The sequence below is a fragment of the Carassius gibelio genome, chromosome B11 (genome assembly GCF_023724105.1).
Source record: "Carassius gibelio isolate Cgi1373 ecotype wild population from Czech Republic chromosome B11, carGib1.2-hapl.c, whole genome shotgun sequence".
In the NCBI taxonomy this organism is placed as follows: Eukaryota; Metazoa; Chordata; class Actinopteri; order Cypriniformes; family Cyprinidae; genus Carassius; species Carassius gibelio.
The window spans coordinates 14,116,048-14,134,854 of record NC_068406.1 but is presented as its reverse complement, the minus strand read 5'-3'; the positions used below and the strand labels follow the sequence as shown (position 1 = coordinate 14,134,854).

General features: G+C 34.9%; 1 protein-coding gene across 3 annotated transcripts in view; it reads left to right on the top strand.

Moving 5' to 3' along the window:
- Nucleotides 1–18,807, top strand: part of nhsb (Nance-Horan syndrome b (congenital cataracts and dental anomalies)) — a 55,386-nt gene that overhangs the window by 28,973 nt on the left and 7,606 nt on the right. The window contains exons 2-8 of one of the 3 annotated variants that reach the window (XM_052570000.1): nucleotides 12,623–12,775; nucleotides 13,654–13,793; nucleotides 13,997–14,041; nucleotides 15,283–15,327; nucleotides 17,735–17,779; nucleotides 18,251–18,446; nucleotides 18,651–18,782. In XM_052570000.1, the coding sequence (XP_052425960.1) occupies nucleotides 12,623–12,775; nucleotides 13,654–13,793; nucleotides 13,997–14,041; nucleotides 15,283–15,327; nucleotides 17,735–17,779; nucleotides 18,251–18,446; nucleotides 18,651–18,782 (756 nt within the window). Of the gene's footprint in view, nucleotides 1–12,622; nucleotides 12,776–13,653; nucleotides 13,794–13,996; nucleotides 14,042–15,282; nucleotides 15,328–15,351; nucleotides 15,749–17,734; nucleotides 17,780–18,250; nucleotides 18,447–18,650; nucleotides 18,783–18,807 lie in introns of those variants that run through there. The other 2 variants (XM_052570001.1, XM_052570002.1) reach the window with 2 other exon arrangements.

Sequence of the window (18,807 nt, the reverse complement as noted above, 5' to 3'; positions counted from 1 at the left end):
ATTATGCACAAGCCTTACCTAATAGTGAAAATGTTAAATATACAAAAATAGTTAAAATTTGGGGGTAAGTAAGATTTTTTTTTCTTCAAAATAAATGAACACTGTTATTCAGCAAGGATGCATTACATTGAACAAAAATGACAGTGAAGACTGTTAGGAAAGCTTTCTGTTTTAAATTAATTCTGTTCTTTTGATTCATCTAAGAATCCTAACCAAAATGTGTAAAGGGCACTGGAATGGAATAATTTACAAATCTCATAAACTTATATTTTATTCACACTATACTATAGATAACATATCAAATGTTGAAAGTGAGACATTTTGAAATGTCGTGCAAAATATATTTGCTCATTTTGGATTCCATGAGAGCTACACTTTCCAAAAAAGTTGGGACAGGTAGCAATAAGAGGCCGGAAAGGTTAAATGTACATATAAGGAACAGCTAGAGGACAAATTTGCAACTTATTAGGTCAGTTGGCAACATGATTGGGTATAAAAAAGCCTCTCAGAGTGGCAGTGTCTCTCAGAAGTCAAGATGGGCAGAGGATCACCAATTCCCCAAAGAAGCCTGCTGTCCAGATCTTTCACCCATAGAGAACATTTGGTACATCATAAAGAGGAAGAGCAACTAGAAGCTTGTATTAGACAAGAATGGGACAACATTCCTAATCCTAAACTTGAGCAACTTGTCTCCTCAGTCCCCAGATGTTTGCAGACTGTTATAAAAAGAAGAAGGATGCCACACAGTGGTAAACATGGCCTTGTTCCAACTTTTTTGACATGTGTTGATGCCAGGAATTTTAAAATCAACTTATTTGTCCCTTAAAATGATACATTTCCTCAGTTTAAACATTTGATTTGTCATCTGTGTTGTATTCTGAATAAAATATTTACATTTGAAACTTCCACATCATTGCATTCTGTTTTTATTCACAATTTGTACAGTGTCCCAACTTTTTTGGAATCGGGTTTGTAAAAATAATTTAAGCAGCACAGTTGTTTTCATCATTTATAATAATAAGAAATGTTCCTTGAGCACCAAATCAGCATATTAGAATGATTTCTGAAGGATCATGTGACACTGAAAAATTCAGATTTGCCGTTACAGGATTAAATTACATTTTTAAAATATAATCAAATAGAAAACCCTTATTTTAAATTATAATAATATTTCACAATATTACTGTATTGGATGAGCATAAGAGACCTTACTGGACCTTTAAACAGAAGATGAATATTGGATTACGCAGGTGTGTTTGTTTGTGTAACATTACTGGACTTAACTTGTGGTTGGCTGAAATGGAAGCCGTTTCAACAAAGACTCTTGTGAAGAACTCCGTCCATCTGTTCTTCATGTTCTCTGTTATTCTGTGGTTGCCGTAGACCACATGTAAGAATAAATGACATCATATTGCATATGTGTTCTGGTCAGTGTTCTGAAGGGTATCACACTTGCTCATAACGTTGTATATTTTATCATGGTGTATCAATATTTGTGCCCTCAAAGAATGTATAATTTAAAAAGTCAGAGCAGTTTGTGTCTCTAACTTACTGTATATTTGTGTCTACCATGTGTGCAGCTTATTGGTGGTAGTTTATGTATAGTATGTATGGTTAGGGCTGAAACTGTAATATTATACAGCAGTATTATTTATTTAGTTGCTGGATGGAGTCTCTATTGGGGGTGTTTGAATAGATTTTGAAGTACCATGATTGAATCAGATGTTAATGCCATTTTGATGCATAGCACTGGATCCTGCGTGGCTGTCAAAAAGGACAATAATTTTGAAAGAAATTAATACTTGTATTTAGAAAAGATGCATTAAATTTAAACTGAGGAAGCCCTGGAAGTGCTCAGTGGAAATGCACACTTGGTTTTGGCCCTACAGTGGAAACACGGCTACATTTACTGTAAAGAGAAGAAAAAAAATATCAAGCGGTCTGTCAATTGATGATATGATTTCAAAGAGCATATATTAGATTATATTTATTGCTTGTTAAATAATGAAAGATAGCATTTACTTACATTTTTGAAAATGTTTATCTTAACATCTTATATTTTTTGTTTATGGATACAGCAAGCATTTTCTCAAATATAGCTTGTGAAAATGTAGAGTTTTAAGCTGCAACCATTATTAAATTCAGCCTTATCTCCTTTCCATCACTAGAGGCCAGTGTTGAGAAAATATTGTGTTTCTTGTGGAAATAAAAACTGATTGACAGGCAAAAGACTCAATTACTCATGTAATATTGATTCTTATATACATTATGCATGCTATACATCTTCAGTATGTACATTTTTTATTTTTTCTAATCTTTTTTTGGTCTTACTGGTCTTCGCTTTAGAAACTTTTGCTTTTGACAAAGGAATCTCCATTTAAACCCCCACATAATACATAAAAATGGCATAAAATTCAGAAATTTGCTAGTACATTTCACAACTAATTAAAGCAACAGTAAGTAACATCAAATATGCAAACTTTTTTCCTGCCTTAAAGTTACTGATCAGGAGTTGCTTTTCTTTTAAAAAGGTGTACAGGTAAATTAACCTACTTTTTTTACAAACAGTATAATAAGTTATTGAGACCAGGATGGCATCTTGGATTACAGGATCACCTACAAATCCTTGCACTGAAATGTTCCTGTCTGAGAGAATCTTACACAAACCCACATACCCACATTTTTATCATTAAGAAAGTAGAAATACGCCAAGTTTGTACGTGAGAAAGCAGATATAAGAAGAATGATCTGGAAAGAGAGAGCCAACAGCTTTTAGAAAAAAAAGCAATGAACAAAAACAGGGAAATTCAAGACTTTCTATGCACTGGTAATGATTTTTAGCAAGTTGTGCATTTCAGAAAAAAAAAAAAAAATAGGTTTTTGATGGAAACTGCAGTGCATGCAAAACTTATTTCAGGTCTGTTTGCACACGTAGAAAGGTAATATTAAGGAAATCCACAATAAAAGGCAGAGGAAGGGTGTGACCCAAGAGGATGAGGAAAGAATAGAACAGGTGTGCTTCACGGGGGCCATTCAGAAGCCGTGGTGCCACCCAAGGCTTGTGACTTTTGGAAGTCATCAATTGATAAAGTGTGTGCATTTGGGCATCACACTGCTGACAGACAATAATGCAGAATGATCTCTTTCATTGTCATCAACTATTTCATGAGCATATCTTCTGTTTTACATATTTTGCTGTTTAAGTCTTCCAAAAAATTATACATGCAATGCAATTTTGCTTCAGAAAACCTGTCATTGTAATAGCCGTATTGGCTTCTCCCCAAATCTAGGCATGTGAATATGTGCTGTTAACGGGCATCTTGCAGAGTAACAAGCTGCCGGCCGAAGCGGCCAGACCTGTGTTTCTCTGTTTGCCAACGTGATTCTGTCTGTACTAAACACTCACCTACCGTCAGACCATTTGACGCCAAGGTCACAGGATGACCAGATTAACATGGATTAGCAGAAAGGTCTGTATTATTCCAGGCAGGGAGTCTGTGGTGTGTACCGCTCACACAAATGCTCAAATGCATGCTCACACATGCAACATGAGGATGTTCACTTCTCAAATATGTGTACATGGGGGCTTTCATTCACTTTGATTTCTAAACAGAGTAAAAAGCTATTATTATGACATTTTTGTTTATCGCTGAATACAATTGTCTCTGTGATAATTATGTGATTATTTGTGAAATTTACTGGCAAATTATAATAAATAAATGTATAAATATGTGTGTGTGTGTGTGTGTGTGTGTGTGTGTGTGTGTGTGTGTGTGTGTGTGATCTTCTAAGTGGATGGATGGTAGCTAGTTTAAGGACAGAACATTTTTTATTCTGTTTAATTATAATTACTGACATTTTTGTCTGATGCTTCTATTCCCCATGATACACTGAAAAAAGTTTACTTTGAAACAGTTTTTATTTAGAAATAGCCAGTAAATTGCTCAAATATTTACATAAAAGTATCTCAGTCTCTTTTTTTTTTTATACCAGTCTATACAGTTTTGTTGTATGATTTTGCAGGAATAATCATATCAAAGCACCAACCTTTTTGTATTCCTGTTTAATATCCCCCTTTGGACAAGCTCTTACTCTGGCCCATTTGAAGATTAAGGGCAAGTGGAGAGCAGACTAGACTGTACCACCTGCAATATGGCTCTAGAAACAGGGGGGACTATAGGTGGAAATGAAGCAGTGTAAATGCAAATGTTGCAGATGTGCTTACTTTGGTGTTAGGGTTTGTCTGTTCATGTGGCTGCGTGGCAGGTGAGCTTGTGCACTAGCATGTATCTGCATGAATTAAGATGAACAGTATGAGTGTTGAAGGACAGCTGATCTGGCTAAAAAGCAGTTGGACGTAGCTGTCGTTCCCATACAATGGCTTTTGCCTGCTGTGTTCCTGTCAGATCGAGAGGTATGTCCTTCGGTGCATTCCTTTCCTGTTCTCTCACTTGTTGTGCTTTAAATTGCTATTCATTTTAATATTTATGAAATTATTCAGCTCATTCAGATCAGTTGCATTTTGATGTTCCAAACTGTATTTAATACAAATGAAAGGCGTTTGCATCTTTTTGTCTGTCTGTCTAGTAGAAGACTAAGGTAGTATTTTCTTGTAAAAGAAATTACAATTTTAGATTTTTTTTTACAGCGTACATAATCCATCGGCCTTGGTTACTTTCCTATCTGAGATCATCTTTGATTTGTACTAGGGAAGCTAAGCCTGCCATAGTGATGATGTCTCTGTCACACAATCTGTCCGTCTATATTTGGTCTGACATGTTGGAGCATGCAGTTGTTTAAACTGTAAAGTGCCATGTTGTTGCTTTGCTGAATTACAATGCTCTTTGCCATCCTTCTTTTGGCTTTATTCCATATTTATTGTATCCAAACATCTGCAGATATGAATTTGGAAGTCTGTGCACCACTGTCATTTCCATAGTTTACACATGTATGTGTGGTGTGGGAAGCAGGGTGTGATTTCATGTCATTACATAACAATAAACTTATCATTTGTATTTTCTTGTTAATCCAACAATGTGTAATATACTTTTTAAAATATATTTCTGCCATGACAACTCTCTGGGGCATTGGCATGGTAATGTACATGACAATGTTAATGAATTTGGTAGAAATTGGCAGAACAGACCTGCTACGCTGCTGCTGCTGTGGCAGAGCAAGTGTTAAGACTTGCTACTGCCAATCCATCCGCAAAATGCTGCTGTGAGCATATAAGAAATATTGCTGCTGCAAATATAACGTTCATAATAACCCCCATACAGCATACATGAATCACCTCATAGCAGATCTATACAGGTGGAGCTGGGGAAGGTGGAGGGTTTCTGAAGCAAGTTGCAACTGCTACAGTAAGCCCTAGTCATATATTTGAATGCTAAGCAGTGAGCTCATTGGCTACTGATACAGGAGAGATCCAATCAGCTGTGCATGCAGATTGAGTTAGACCTATCGGACTGTGCCATCTAGAGTTTCATGCCAGAACTCTGTATATTCACACAGCTTGAAACCTGTACATGTCACTTTTTAGGAACACTGGTTATTATGTTCCAAAAGGGACAAAAAACTACTGCCGGCTACTGTATGGCTTCAGATGATTTATAATGTAGTGCACAAAGTCATATGGATTACTTTTGCGGTGCTTTTATCCTGCTTTATTTTATAGAAAAGAAATGTGAAGATTTTTCAAAAATCTGTTTAAAGTCAGAAAACAATAACTGCATATGTGTTAGGAATGACAAGAGGATGCATTATAATGTGTTTTGGGTGTCCCTTTAAGAAAATCGGATTTATTAAACCATGACACACTGGCATAAAGTAGAGTTTATTAAAAGAGGTGTGTGTGCATGCGTGCGTGAGAGAGTGTGTTTTTTTGTGTGTGCGCTCGTGCGTGTGTGTCTGTGTGTGTGTGTGTGTGTGTGTGTGTGTGTGTGTGTGTGTGTGTGTGAATAAAAGACAGGGAAAAGAGACAGTGCTTCCCTACATCCAAACTCAACAACCCATCTGATCTGCTTATCTTTTCCTCTGACTGAAATCTGTTTATTATTATTCTCTATTATTTGCAGAAAAAAAGGCTCAGAATGAATGATGGAGCCAAAACAGGAATCAAAATTAATAAGTAGCTTTCAAAAAGTGCAGGCTTGATCCTCACTCAATGTAATGTTTTAATCTTGATTTATACAGTGAGTTTGGGTTTGATGTGTGTGTGTGTGTGTGTGTGTGTGTGTGTGTGTGTGTGTGTGTGTCAGAGCAGTGCAGTGGTCAGCACTGCAGGCAGCGGTCAGTCTTCATGCTTCAGTGATTCTGTTATGATCATTTGTAAAGGTCTATAAGTCAAGTCTCAACAGGGCCCCTTGTTCTTCACCCTCCAGCCAGCCATGGTGCCCTCAAATCAGGCTTATCATATCAGAGACCCCCTTTAAATGAAGGGTGGTGATATGCTTACAGGATGAACTGCTTTTGATTTTATGAAACTCAAGCATCTGCATAAATAGCTCAGTGTTCACTCTTGGTTTATAAATAAAATATAATTTGATTATATGAGTAAGCATGTTGTTAACTGTGTTAGTGTTCAGCATTCCTCTGTCCTGATCTTGGTTTATATACATGTCATATATTAGACAATTGATATTCAGTAATATGCAAAAATAAAATTACCAGTCGTTACATGATTTATAACAAACATATTAGCTGGAAATTCTGTGAAAGAACTTCCAGTAGGAAACCTTTCTTTTAACTAACAATGTGATTGGGCTAGTCAGCACTACAAAATACAGTTATCAAATAACAGCTTTGGTGGCGGAGATGGTAAAGTGTGTGTCGTAGTCTTTTTGATTTTTGACTTTTAACTTTTTTGTCTACCTGTTTAAACCTCATATCTCATCAGAAAGGCTTTTTTTCAATAAAAATGAAAATAAAGTATCCAGTAGGATTACGTTAAGTGAAGGGATGGTCTTTTTTTTACCCAATAAGATGGCATCCGTTTAATAATTTGTATTAACATGATAATTTACACTCATTGCGTTATTGTAAGTAGTATAAGTAGCATCCATTGCTATTTGCATTTAGCGTAAATAGCATCTAGCACTAAGAAAATATGCTATTTTCGCTAAGTGCAAATTGCACTGCCTTAAAGGGATAGTTCACCCAAAAATTAAAATTCTGTTATTATTTACTCACCCTCATGTTGTTCCGAACCTGTAAAAGTTGCTTTCTTATGTTGAACATAAAAGGAGATATTTTGAATATTGCTGGTATTCAAACAGTTGGTGGTTCCCATTGACTCCCATAGTAGGAAAAATAAATACTGTGGAAGTCAGTGGCAACCACCAAGTGTATGATTACCAGCAATCTTCAAAATATCTTATTTTATGTTCAGCATAAGAAAGCAACTCATACAGGTTTGGAACGACATAAGGGCGAGTAAATGATGACAGAATTTTGGGGTGAACTGTCCCTTTAAAAAATCCCATCATTTACTTGCAACAATGTAAAAGTCTTTACTGTCAATTTTTATTGATAATCACATTTGAGTATCAGTTTCTAACAACTGGTCATTCGATGCGCTAATTGTATATACAAAAGTGAATGATTAGTATATACTTCTAATAAACCGAATTTACTGAAAGTTTCATGTAAACTAGTGGATACTTAAAAGCAATCTAGGTCTCAAGACGTTCAACTGCTGTGAAGATTGGGATCCCCTGCTGTAAACAGAAGGAAAGTGCTCCTCAAAGAAGACAAGTTCTATTGATATCTATAGTCCAGGGTTGTTAGTGCTGTGTAGTATCAGTGGGTATTAAGCCCTCCTGCAGAGGGACCAGCTGTGAGACAGAGTCCCAGCCCCCATCAGAGACACAGTCCATCTCTTTTCTTACAGCTGCAGCTAACAATCTCCTTTTAGAGAATAAATGCTTTTATCATTGATCAGTCAGTGCATGAGGGCTTCTTATGTTTCTTGTTTAATGCTGTTTAGTGCTTTAATATAAGTCTACCAATAGATAAATCCCCTATTTGATTTTCCCCAGCAATGTCTTTCTCTGAGCTCTGCTAGGCAAGCTTGACCTAGATTCAGTATGCAGCTCTGTGACTGTTAATGACTAGAGCATCTGTATTATTAAAAGAAGAACTGCAACTGATTATTTGCGTAGTGTGAAAATGTGTACTTTTGCTTTGGATATTTGTGAATGGAATGAGAAACTCCATAAATTGCCTTTATAGTTTGAGAGTGAGGTTTGTAATTTGTCCCTTAATTTAGTTATTTTGATTTCTTAGTCTATCCTCAATAGAAGTCAATATTTATTTTCCTTTTCTTTGCATGGTTTATTTATTTATTCCAATTATAGAGTCACTATAGGCCTATATTTGTTAAATATTTGTGTTGTGAAGCATGTTAAAGAGTTGGACTCTTATGGGGGGCATTTATATTTTGTCATTGTCATTTAAAATATGTATTTATTATAACAAATTAATACTTTAATTCAGCAAGGATGTTTAATTGGATCAAAAGTGAAAGTAAAGTTTTCAAATAAATACCTTTCTTTTGAAGTTTACATTTAATAAGAAATGTTTCTTAAGCAGCAAATCTTATTATAATTTTCTTTTGTATGATTTCTGAAGGATTATGTAAGAAGGTGGAAATAATGGCTGCTGAAAATTCATAGGAATAATTTACATTTATAAAATATGTTTTAATAAGTTACTTTAAATCATAATAATGTTTCATAACAAAACTGTATTTACTGTATTTTCCATCAAATAAGAGACTTCTTTCAAAAAGATTTAAATATATTTAATCTTTTTACTACCAAACAGTAGTGTGTGTGTGTGTGTGTGTGTGTGTGTGTGTGTGTGTGTGTGTGTGTGTGTGTGTGTGTGTGTGTGTGTGTGTGTGTGTGTGTGTGTGTGTGTGTGTGTGTGTGTGATATAAACTAATATAACTTTTATTGGTAGTGGCCAAAATTTCTATAGTTCTTAATCCAAAATAGTGACATCATTTTGATGTCAGATTGTGGTGTGAAATTTTCTTTCACCTATATATTTTGGTAGTTTCATTATTTTAATTAGAACTTTCTTTCTTTCTTTATTGCCCTCCTGCACTACTAATTAGAAATTTGGTAGTACCTTTCTTTGCCTTGCTGCTGGCAGAGTCCTGACTCACTGCTGACTGTGCACCTGCTGGAGACAGAAAGAAAGAAAGAAAGAAAGAGAGAGAGAGAGAGAGCAGCTCTCCCAGTCTTGCTGTAGAGCTAGCAGAATATTTCATTCCTTCATTCTGTGTGAGCAGTCCAGGGAAAGATGGGAAACTCTCAGAGAAAGATACCTGGCTGTGGCTTGAAAAAGAGGAGGAGAACAAAGAGGGCTAGTAAAAACACAGGTCAGAGACCAGACACAACAGGTAAGATGAATAGATTTCAAACAAGGACAGTGATCTAGGTTCCCTGTGGAGGTGAATGCAGTAGTCAATGAAGGAGAATACAGATGACCATCCTTTTAATGTTTTAACTCATTTACTTTGCATTTTGATGCAATTATACTGCAGTGTACTGCTGTCTTACTAAGCACTGACCTCTTTACGTGACTCAAACTCTCCTGTAACTGCGCTTTCCAATGCCACTGAACAGAACATTGAGACTTGATGTTTCTGTGATTCAAATTTTGAAATGTACATTGAAGAAATGTATGAAATCCAAAGAATTTAGAAAATGTTTCTATGTGCATAAGCTTAACTGACTCATGACATAATAAGAGTCTCAGATTATATGTAACTACATACAAAGCATAGTTTTTCTTTGGTTTAATTAATTTTGTAGTAGATGACCAACATTTCTAAGTGCAGAGGGAGTGATTAAGACGCATGTATGTGGAGATCATCTATCTGTACTGCATGAGGATCAGTACTTGATAATGCAGGGCGAAAACGAAAGAAACAGCAGAGCAGTGCTGAGTAATAGAGTCTGTTCAGCGCATTCGCACATCATTACAGCACAAGTCCAAATGGAGGGAGAACCATCAAAAACACTAACTCAACAATTATTTCCAAAGCAGATGTTTAATGAAATATTTCTCGCACCTTGTAATCCATCTTGGACTCTTTTTTCACTAACGTTGTTACAGTGCATTATGGGATTTCTTTCTTTTTTAAGGCTACCACTGAAGCTTTGATAGTAGCATAATTTTGATAGTAACATTGTTACTGATAGTGAGTTACCTACCTTTTGGAAAATCTTTCATTAGTGTCTCTAGACATTTCCCCGAAAAATTTATTTTACATTATATAGTTTTTTTATTATATTATATTATATTATATTATATTATATTATATTATATTATATTATATTATATTATATTATATTATATTATATTATATTATATTATATTATATTATATTATATTATATTATATTATATTCAAAAGTTTGGGGCCAGTGAGTTTATTATTACATTTATTTTAGGAATTATTACTTTTGTTCAGCAAAGAATCGGTCAAAAGTGACAGTATTTTTTTCAAATATATACTGTTCTTTTATCAGACTGTTTTTATTATAATAAAACATTATTTTTGAGCACTTGCATATAAAAATGATCTATGTAAATAAAAGAAGAGTAATGGCTGCTGAAGATTCAGCTCTTAACACCACAGGAATAAATAACATTTTAAAATATATCAAAGAAGAAATAAATTCAGCCTTGGTGAGCATAAGAGACAAAAAATAAAAATAAATCACCAACCTTAAACTTTTTTACAATATCACCTATGGTATGTTTATCAATCTGCACTTACACTATACTAATTTAAGCTTTTATCTGTAACTTTAAAGGTTTAAAGTCAGAGGATTTCCCATATTGCTTAAAATCACAAAGGAAATTTAATAAGGTGTTTAAGTATCTGAAGTAAAAACAAAAACTGGCCCACTCCCAGAGACCTGAAAGTATTAGTCTAAACTTACTATCAGTTTTTTTTGAAGCATGAAAGTGCTTAATTCAGATTGAAATCCCTCACACTGGCTGAGTTCTGACTCCATCAGTAAAGTGTCAATCAGCTGTCTTTAAGAGAACTACAGTGATTTACTTCATTTATCATATTCCAAAGACATTTGATTTCTCTTTATAGAATTGTTTTCTTTATTCTTCTACTGTTCTGTTGATTACAAATTGGTTTAAAGTTAATGTAAAAATTTCTGAAATATTAATAAAGTTTTGTTTACAGATGCAAAGGAGATTGATACTAACTTTGATATCTCATGCAAAGCAATTCATTTATTAAGTGTAGCTTAATTGTGTAAATACTGTGTCCGCTGTGCAAATTTGTGGATACTTGTTCTCATTCCTAAAATTGAGTCTCCAGCTGCCTCGTTCATCAGTGCAAGTTAACACTGAACATAGAAGGACATTTAACAGAGCAAAAAAGTGGGTATCAGATTAGCATTCTTGAGTAAAACCACTCAAAACATTGTTCATTTTAATGGTTCTCTGGTTGTGGTCAGGCTTAAGGTTATAGAAGGGGCTCGTATCGGATTGCCAAATGCCCCCTTGTGTGTGTGTGTGTGTGTGTGTGTGTGTGTGTGTGTGCATGTGTGTTTGGCAAGAGAGAGAGGCCTTGTGAGTATTAATTGCTGTCAAACCAATAGACTTGGCTATTGTCTTTATCTCATGGTTAAAGCACTAAAATGTTTCCTTTCTGACTGTCAGTCTGAATTGTCTGCTTCATATTTAGCCATGGCTTTCAGAAATGTAAGACCCCTTTGCGGTTTCCCTTTAATGTACCAGAGCCTAACAAAAAATATTCCCAGATCCTAACTTGAGGAGCCACTTCTGTTTTTTATTAAATGACTTTTGTTCCAATTGCATCCAACAAAGTGTTTGTTGCTATAAAATCCAATGTTTTTCTAAGCATCTATCATCGTCAACCCTCCACCCTTCTTTGATGTATTCTAAGACAGGAAATGCATTTCTATTTCTATTATTATTCTGCTGATCACAGCCTGATAAGGATCTGCTAATTCGTTGTAAATTAGATATGAAGGGTTGCTTGGATACAGATGACTCTGTGTAGTTCAAGGGGACCGCTGCGTATTGAATACTGATGGGCAGATGCTCCTTTATAGAGGAGAGAAGGAGACAGGAAGCTGGGGAAAAAAGAAAAAGATAGAGGGAGAAATACTAATGAAGCTGTCTTTCACCTTCTTTTCCCTAGAATGCCGTTTGTTGTCTTGTAATGCATAATATTGTTACAGTTGAATGAAAATGGAAACTTTCACTGCTGCTCAAAATTTGCGGTTTGATAAGATTATTTTAATGTTTTTGAAAGTCTCTTAAACAAACCCAGGCTGCATCCTTTGATAAAAAATCATTTGGTGAAAAATACAGTAGTATTCAGAAATGATTCCTGTGACGGCAAACCTACATTTTCAGAAGCCATTATTCCAGTCTTCAGTGTCACATGATTTTTCAGACATCATTCTAATATGCTGATGTTGTGCTATAATTTTTATATATAAATATATATATAAATTTAATAAGATTCTTATTTGATTGGGGTTTTAATTGAAATCATGTAGCCTATATATTCCAGATTTCTGACCTCGTAACTTCTTTGTCTTTTTCTCTAGCCGTATCAAATTTGGACATTGAGAGTAAACTCACATCACACTTCCAGGTTCCATGGCATCAACAACACAACCTGTTCCACACTTGTACACGGCCACCATGTCTGGAAGAGTTACACCGACATGCCAAGCTCAACCTGCGGGCACTGCACAGAGGTACTGAGTCAGGCTTCTGGGCCAAACCACAGTGCCGTTTGATTTTTATGAGTCTTTTCATCCAAACACATCTTATATCACAACAGTTGTAACCAAATCCCCCCTGTGGCTCGGTGGTCTGCCCAGGGCCACTACGGTGATAGATCAGCATAGAGACGTGACAGATCAGGATAGATGAGAATTATGATCCTGGAGGTCCCCTCAGGGATCGATAAAGTGTTTCTATGTAGACCTGAATCTTTCTAAACATCAATCAGGTTCCTCAGTCTACCTGGAAATAACCTCAGATCTTAGTTATTGGGTTACATCATCATATTTTGTCTCCCCATTGTATCTTGCTGTAGGCTATGTCAGCTTTGAGATCTATTTAATTTTCAGTATATATTGAAGGCAAACCTTAAGATAACTTATTCAAATTTGTTCTAAATTAGTGAGTTTGAAGTTGTAGATGTATTAAATGATATATCATGTCTATATTAAGCTGGTATATGAGAAAACATGTAAAATGCCTTTAGAGGCTGATGTTAGGGGAGTTTTTTTGGTGAAAATCTAATACATACTGCCACCTTGTGTTTTAGTGATGAAATGATTTGGCATTGCCTCAAGTTCATTATGAACCATCATAGCATAATTTATATTTTCCCCTTGAATCAATTTTAATTCCATCAGTTACACATAAAATGTTACCAGAACATTGATTGTACATTGTCAGTATGCAGCGTATCCATTAGATGCCTACTACACATGAACAATTTAGTTAGAAGTTGGCGGTCTGTAATTTCTATAATACAGAAAGTGTAATAATTTGTACTTTAGTTTAGACTAAAAGATCTAAGCTAGCTGAAGTGTGTGTGCGTGTGTGTGTGTGTGCTTTACAGACCAGCAGCAGCGTCAGCGTTCAACCAGCAGAGAGCGTGGCCGGGTCACCATATCAATATCTGTGGCTCCGCCTATGCCAACCTTCCCTTCAACTCACAAACTCAGAAGGCGGGAGCAGAGGGGCCGGCACTCACGCCTGGTAAGAATCTCCACTCATGTAGAGGATGTTCACAAATCAGTGGTTCTCAGCTGGTTATGATTCAGAGCCCAGGTTTTGTGTCAAATGTCAAGTGGTGATCTAACCCAGAACCAAATTTGATTATCTTAAAACATAAACTGTTATAAGACCAACTAAATATTTTCGGCCTAAACTAGCATGCTCTCTCCTGCCATGCACTCCAGGAGAGGAGCGTTAGAGAGAGTGAGGGGCAAAACATCCAGAGGAAGGTAAAGAGTTTCTTTTTTGTTTATTTTGTGTGCATGTTTCAGGGTTTTTGTTTATTTCGTTGTAACTTTCTCAGCCCTGGAACTGGAAATATTACAAAATATGTAATTATATAAATGTTAATAAACCAATATTAAATGGCAAATTACAAGAATTCTGTTTTTATATATATGTATGTTTGTTTGTGTGTGTGTGTGTGTGTGTGTGTGTGTGTGTGCATATATATATATATATATATATATATATATATATATATATATATATAGCAGAATTTGCAAATATGTTAATAACCAAATTAGAGGGATAATGAAAATTGCATGTTATTTTTTTTAGAACTCTCCGGAATAAGCTATTTCACATAACAGATGTTTATATATATGCCACAAGACAAAATAGTAACTGAATTTTAAAAAATTACCCCGTTCAAAAGATTATTGAATCTTAATAATCTGTGTTGTTTCCTGGATGATCCACAACTGTCTTTCTGTTTTGTGTTTTTCACGAGTCCCTTGTTGGTCCAGAACAGTTCCTGCTGTTCTTCAGAAAAATCCTCCAGCTCCTGCACATTCGTCATTCACATGAATTCACATTCATTTTGTTTTGTGGAGAATATATAAACATCTGTTACATGAAATAGCTTATTCATAAGCGTATTAAATAAACAATAATGTGCAATTTTCATGATCCCTCCTAATTTTGCATATTCTGCAAGGGGCATATAAACTTATGAGCACAACTGTATATGTTCAGTGTCTTGTATTTTCTTGATCCCTTGTGCTTATTGCATGTAAAATATTGATTTAACATGTTAAATCAATATAGATTAAATAATTATGTAATAATGAATAATGCATGCGCTATAATGCATTTTTACATTAAAGTGCAAATAAGTGCAAAGTGTAACTTAAGTCAGAACATTCAGTATACTGGAAATTCTTGAATGAGAAAGGTATCTTCCTTGTCATCATAGTAACATTTCATAATAATGAACATGACAAATATCAAAGTTGAGTCGAATTTCTTTGCTGATTTAATGCTGAAGTCCAGTATACTAGGTGTTTGGAACGAGGAGGTTATTTATAATTTGTTTATTATAATGTACTGTTTTACATCTTCAAATGTGAAAAATATTTTCATAAAATAACATGCACGAGTAAAATAGGCAGTTGAGTGTGATTTTAAAGGTGGTCAAAGGTATTCTGGGATCTTTATCTGTTTTGCTTGTTGCATTTAACTGCTGCAGGAGAGGCCAGCCAAAGAGGCTGAATTCAAACCCGTCCTCAGAAAGGTAAATTCAAAAATGTATTTTAAAAATCTGACAACAGGGCTTCTGACCTCTATCTTTTTAACCAAAGTACAGGTTGTGCCAAAATTATTGAATGGGTGGATTGATTCAAATCCTTCCATAACAATTCAGTTTAGTAAATTCCTTCCCCATTAGATTACAGCCTTTTATTTCAGCATGTGTTGCAGACTACAGAAGAGAACATGTGTGTGTTGTTTTGTGTGTGTATATGTTGCCCCTTTTCCCTCACAGCATGTGGACACTATGGACTTTTCAGAAACATCACATCAGACATTTATTTTGATTTATCACATCTTTTTTTGTCATTTGTTAAGTTCTGTTTTCCATCTTTTCATTTTAGTATCAGCGTTCCCGTTCCTCCTCCCCTATTCAGTGTTGTTACTTCATTCCCTGGATTAGAAAGGTATTTTGCCCCATTAAAGTCTACTTATTACCTCTATCTCCTAATAGTTTCTCTTTCTTTAAAATGATTAGGTTAGAACAAGACTTCCTTGAGATGAAAATGAACAATCCAGTTAGCAGGATACGTAGCAGTTACAAAGGATCTGAGAAGATATGTATTTGGGATTGCTGATAACATCATCACAGTAAATGCTAATGATCATAAAGTAAAATACTTGATGTGTTTGCATTTACTGTATAAGCAGAATCAGTTAAAGAGTATGCTATTGTATAAATGACCGTTTATGTGATTTGTTAAATAGCACCATTTTAAGTGATACAGCTCAGTATCATTTTCTACATTATATTGAGATATATTGTAGTACGGAAGTTCTAAGCGGCCATGCATTATATATTTTTTTTCTTTTTGTTTTCTCTTTATAACGACTTAATTTTCTCCTTATCTCAACATAACGAAGTTCGTTTTCTCGTTATAATGACTTAATTTTCTCGTTTTCTCGACATAACGAAGTTCGTGTTCTCGTTATAATGACTTAATTTTCTCGTTTTCTCGACATAACGAAGTTCGTTTTCTCGTTATAATGACTTAATTTTCTCGTTTTCTCGACATAACGAAGTTCGTGTTCTCGTTATAATGACTTAGTTTTCTCTAAGAAGTTACAAAACTGCGCCAACAGGTGGCACTATAGACCTGAATATAACTGATGGGGTGTTGTATACTATTCACTTTACTGTACACGGTCCTTCCTCGTGATCGCTATAATTTGTGCAGTCTTGTTCATTACTGACATTTAATTAATTCATAAATGTTAAATGCTTGAATCAATATGAATATTTTGTGTATTAAGGTCCTGCTAGATGCATGAGTTTCACCAACGCGTTCTGTGTCATAAAATAACTGCTTATCAAAACAAAGGTTGACGTCACTGTATTCTGTTTATCTACAGTAGGACGGGATTTAACAATGTAGGCTGATGTGCTTCTTTTCCTTATTACTAATCTTTATTGTTAACCATATTGATGAGAAATGTGATGTATATGTAAAATCCATAGGCTAATTTAATTCAGTTTTGTTCTATTAACGTTTTTTTCTACACACACACACACACACACACACACACACACTACACGTACACATGAATGCTCTTTTCAAACAGAAGCTTGTAACACACATGATATCTGCCACATCATATAATGACTACTACAAATTACAAATTATATATAATTTTATTTAAAATAAAGGGAAAATTAAACGTGAGTTTAATACAAGCAGCTCTAATGGCATTTAAACATGTTAATTAAAAAAACAAAACGTTTGTTGTACTGTCTCTGGAAAAATCAACAGGGATTGATCAGCCTTTATTTATGTACAGTACTGTAGACATTATTACCTAGGCGAAGCAAAATTTGCTGAAATATAGGCTACAGTAAGAGCGCCTGCATGGTCCATCAGATGCAGAGTTTGTTACTATAGCAACAGTAAAACTGTCATGTCGTTATAACGAGAAAACAAACTTTCGTTATGTCGAGATAACGAGAAAAATAAGTCGTTATAACAAGAAAACGAACTTCGTTATGTTGAGATAATGAGAAAATTAAGTCGTTATAACGAGAAAACAAAAAGGAAAAAAAATTATAATGCATGGCCGCTTAGAACTTCCGTAATAGTGTAATATGTGTATGTTATATTGCATTTGAAGTATCACAGAGAATTCTGATATTGTAAGATCATTCCTTTCTAGTATTGGGTTAATATTGAATATTTTTCTTTCTTTTTGTGTGAGTAAGACATGATTTTCCATGGATTTCCTTTCTGGATTATTTACTCCCCAGGGTGCAACCTGGCCTTCATTCAAATACATTATTGTTTAAATTTTCATGCAACCATAGAAAAAAAAAAAAAATCATGCTGTGTCTTTGCCAATGTTTGATTCTTTCATCTATTCTTTTTCTTCTCTCTGTGTTTGTCTCTGCCTCATAACCAAAGCTGCATTTCTTATCAACACAGAAAAACGGGAATTTGGCAATAAATGTATGTATGTAAATGTCTACTTAATACAGCTGGTCCCAAAAAGTATTTGGAAACTTAAGCCTCACTTATTTTTCTGCATTAAAATTGAAGTTAGTTTTGAGGGGGGGGGGGGGGGGGGGATTAAAGGAGTAGTTCACCCAAGAATTAAATAATTTGCTTGAATTAGAATTTCTTTCTTGTTATGAATGTAAAAGAAGATACTTTGAAGGATGTAGGTAACAAAAAAGCTGCTTACAATTCGTTTGTTATGTTGTATATTTTTTGTATATTTATAATGCAGTGAAATCGAAAAAGTAAGTGTGACTCCAAAAGTATCTGAAGTTTTTTGGCCCACTGTATAAAACTTTGTGATCCTGTAGATAAAATGTTGTCTTTACATGTAGCTGTGTGTTTACAGTATGTTAATTTGATCATAAATTGTCAATCTTGTTCTGAGTACAGTTGAACAGTTCTAACATTATCCCACATTAGGCTGGAACCAACACGGAAACAGATGGTGAATTGCCAGTGATGAGCCATAGGCCTAAATGTCCTGTTCCCAATATACCTACCACCCTGGACAAAAATATCAACTGGTCCAAAGCCCTGCCTCTTCCCACTCCAGAAGAGAGTATAAAAGATGACTCTCAAGTGATTTCATCCTGCATCATTCCAATAAATGTTTCTGGTAAGCAACGTTACTCCATATTCAACACAAACTAAAAACACCAACAATATATTGCATCATGTATTATAACAATATGTAAATAACAATAAGTAAAATTAAGCAAAACGAATTTGATACTGTGAAATATATCACCCACTCCTATTATCACTAAGAGAATTCAGGCATAGGCTTAACTACTTCTGAGACTGTTATTTTTCTTCACAGGTGTTGGATTTGACAGAGAAGCTAGTGCTCGCTGCTCTCTTGTTCACTCACAGTCAGTTCTACAGAGACGCCGGAAACTCAGGAGGCGAAAAACGATCACTGGCATCCCCAAACGAGTTCAACAAGACTTGGGTATGACCAACTGATGCTTTACAAT